Source organism: Rutidosis leptorrhynchoides, chromosome 4 (genome assembly GCF_046630445.1).
Source record: "Rutidosis leptorrhynchoides isolate AG116_Rl617_1_P2 chromosome 4, CSIRO_AGI_Rlap_v1, whole genome shotgun sequence".
Taxonomy (NCBI): Eukaryota; Viridiplantae; Streptophyta; class Magnoliopsida; order Asterales; family Asteraceae; genus Rutidosis; species Rutidosis leptorrhynchoides.
In genome coordinates this window covers 607,658,383-607,661,323 of record NC_092336.1, presented here as the reverse complement: position 1 = coordinate 607,661,323, position 2,941 = coordinate 607,658,383, and the positions used below count along the sequence as shown (strand labels likewise).

The 2,941-nt window shown below is 40.2% G+C and overlaps 1 protein-coding gene across 1 annotated transcript; it reads right to left on the bottom strand.

Moving 5' to 3' along the window:
* Positions 1-404: 404 nt before the first annotated feature.
* LOC139842996 (uncharacterized) lies at positions 405-1,908 on the bottom strand. The gene is made up of 3 exons (XM_071833088.1): positions 1,357-1,908; positions 586-700; positions 405-466 (listed from the first exon to the last, which is right to left on the bottom strand). Exons 1-3 carry the CDS (start codon positions 1,906-1,908, stop codon positions 405-407), a joined length of 729 nt encoding a protein of 242 aa, XP_071689189.1.
* Between the last annotated feature and the right edge of the window lie 1,033 nt (positions 1,909-2,941).

Here is a 2,941-nt window from a genome sequence, read left to right as displayed (position 1 = left end):
TGATCATATTCAAAGCTCGCACTCGGATAGGCTTGACTCGATCCTTTCGACTGAGTGCATCAGCAACAACATTTGCCTTACCAGGATGGTACTTGAGTTCACAGTTGTAGTCATTTAGTAATTCGACCCAACGTCTTTGTCTCATGTTCAGTTGCTTTTGATCAAAGATGTGCTGGAGACTCTTATGATCGGTGAATATGGTGAATTTGATTCCATAAAGATAGTGTCGCCACATCTTTAATGCGAATACTACAGCTCCTAGTTCCAAGTAGTGGGTAGTATAGTTCTTCTCATGCTTCTTTAATTGTCGGGATGCATATGCAATGACTTTCTGGCGTTGCATTAACACACACCCAAAACCTTGGTTTGAAGCATCACAATAGACTACAAAGTCTTCAATTCCGTCAGGTAGTGATAAGATTAGTGCGGTAGTCAACTTTTCTTTCAGGGTCTGAAAAGCATATTCCTGTTCATTAGTCCACTCAAACTTCTTATCCTTATGAGTCAACTTGGTGAGTGGTTTGGCAAGAATGGAGAAATCTTTGATAAATCTTCGATAATAACTGGCTAGTCTTAAGAACTGACGAATGTGTTTCGCGTTCTTAGGTGTTTCCCAGTTCTGAATAGCCGTGATCTTTGCGGGGTCAACATGTATCCCATTACTGTCAACTACATGTCTCAAAAACTGAACAGTCTTCAACTAAAAATCACACTTGGAGAACTTAGCATACAACTGTTCCTTTTTTAATAACTCTAGAATTTGTCGAAGGTGTTGTTCGTGTTCTTTCTCACTCTTAGAGTAGATGAGAATATCGTCGATGAAAACAATCACAAACTTATCGAGATAAGGCTTGCATACTCGGTTCATGAGATCCATGAATACAGCATGAGCGTTAGTTAATCCAAAGGGCATTACCAAAAATTTGTAATGTCCGTAACGAGTCCGGAAGGCAGTCTTGGAAACATCGGATTCCTTAACCTTCAACTGATGATAACCCGACCTAAGATCAATTTTTGAATAAATACTTAACCCTTGTAATTGGTCAAATAAGTCATCAATACGTGGAAGTGGATAACGGTTCTTGATGGTTAACTTGTTGAGTTTTCGGTAATCAATACACATTCTCATTGTGCCATCTTTCTTCTTGACAAAAAGAATGGGTGCTCCCCATGGAGATGAGCTAGGACGAATGAATCCTTTCTCTAAGAGTTCTTGTAGCTGAATGGATAATTCCTTCATTTCAGATGGAGCTTGTCGGTATGGAGCCTTTACAACAGGTGCAGCACCGGGATCAAATCAATTTGAAACTCAACTTGTCTTTGTGGTGGAAGACCAGGGAGTTCATCAGGAAAAACTTCAGGAAAGTCTTTAACAACGGGAACGTCTTCAATATTCCGTTCATCTGGCTTGACTTCTTTTATGTGAGCCAAAATGGCTTGACATCCTTTCATAAGGTACTTTCGGGTTTTGATGCATGAGATAAGATTAAGTTTGGAACCACCCTTGTCTCCTTGGATGACAAGAATTTCACCAGTTTCGAGAGGAATATTAATTGTCTTATCAAAACATTGGATACCCACTTTCATCGGGGATAACCAATCCATCCCTAAGACTACATCAAAGCTTCCTAGTTCAACAGGCATTAAGTCAACCTTGAAGGTTTTATTGGCTAGAGTCAGATTACATTCCTTGTAGATTCGGTCAACTTTTACAAATTTCCCGTTAGCCATTTCTACAAGACACTTAGTGTCTAAGGTTTGAGGTTTCTCGTCAAATAAGGTACAGAATTCAATAGACACATAGCTTCTATCAGCACCAGTATCAAATAAAACAGAAGCATAGCAGTTGTTGACAAGAAACGTACCAGTGATGATGTCATTATCGTTCCTAGCTTCTTCAACGGTCATGACGAAGGCTCTTCCCTTAGTAGTATCAGGTGTTGCAGTCTTGTTCTTAGGGCAGTTGTTCCTGTAATGCCCCTTTCCCCACAACCGAAACAAGTAGGCACGGTTGGAGTTGTATTTGTAGCAGGCAGAGTAACTCTACAATTCTCGGTCAAGTGACCAATCCTCTTACACCTTCTGCATTTAGCAGTGCACAACCCATGATGATGTTTATTACAGTGTTTACATTGCGGCTTTGTTCCAACATAACCATTTTTTTTAATATCACCAATCTTCTTGTTTGAATTCTAACTTGCACCTTGTGTAGGCTCAAAATTTCTTTTGTTATCAGTAGTCTTCACTTCGGTTTGTTTTTCCTTGGCATTTCTTCTTGCAGCCATAACCTGGTTTTGGGTCATTAACATCGTAGCCTCAACAGATTCTTTACCAGCAGCTATAACATTCCCCTGGATTTGAGGAGGAAGACTGATGATATACTTTTCAATCTTCTTGCTCTCAGGAGTAACCATACTAGGGCATAAAGCAGCTAGCTCCAGAAATTGGTTGTTGTATTCCTCAACTTCAAGATTTTTCATTCTCAACTCCCAAAATTTGACTTCAAATTTCTGAACTTGATTCCTGGGACAATACTTGCCAGCCAGCATGGTTTTTAATGTTTCCCAGGGTATGGCTAGGGCAGCAGTCCATCCAACTGTACCAGCATAAGCAGTCCACCAAGTTAGAGCTCCACCAGATAGATTTCCAGTAGCATACTTGACCTTATCACCTTCACCGCAATTACTTAGACGAAATACAGATTCCATCTTTTCGAACCAACAGTTTAGTTCAATTGGTCCTTCGGTCCCTTTATAGCTTGGTGGCTTACAATTCATAAATTCTTTATGTGAGCATGAGTTCGAAGGGTTTTGGTTTCCGTTGTTGTTGTTTTGATTATTGTTGTGTCCTTGAGCGGCAGCAAGGAGTTGTCGAAATTGTTCATTTGTTAGAGTAACGTTAGGAGAGTTGGTGTCGTTACTTGGTTGTTGTTCCCCAGCCA

What these genes read in the sequence shown, in the direction of transcription:
- LOC139842996 (XM_071833088.1), bottom strand. Translation starts at nt 1,908, where the DNA reads ATGACCGTTGAAGAAGCTAGGAACGATAATGACATCATCACTGGTACG. An exon ending in TTGTTAAAGACTTTCCTGAA is followed by an intron (nt 701 to 1,356) that starts GTTTTTCCTGAT and finishes TGTGATTTTTAG; the next exon opens with TTGAAGACTGTTCAGTTTTT. An exon ending in TAAGAACGCGAAACACATTC is followed by an intron (nt 467 to 585) that starts GTCAGTTCTTAA and finishes ACTAATGAACAG; the next exon opens with GAATATGCTTTTCAGACCCT.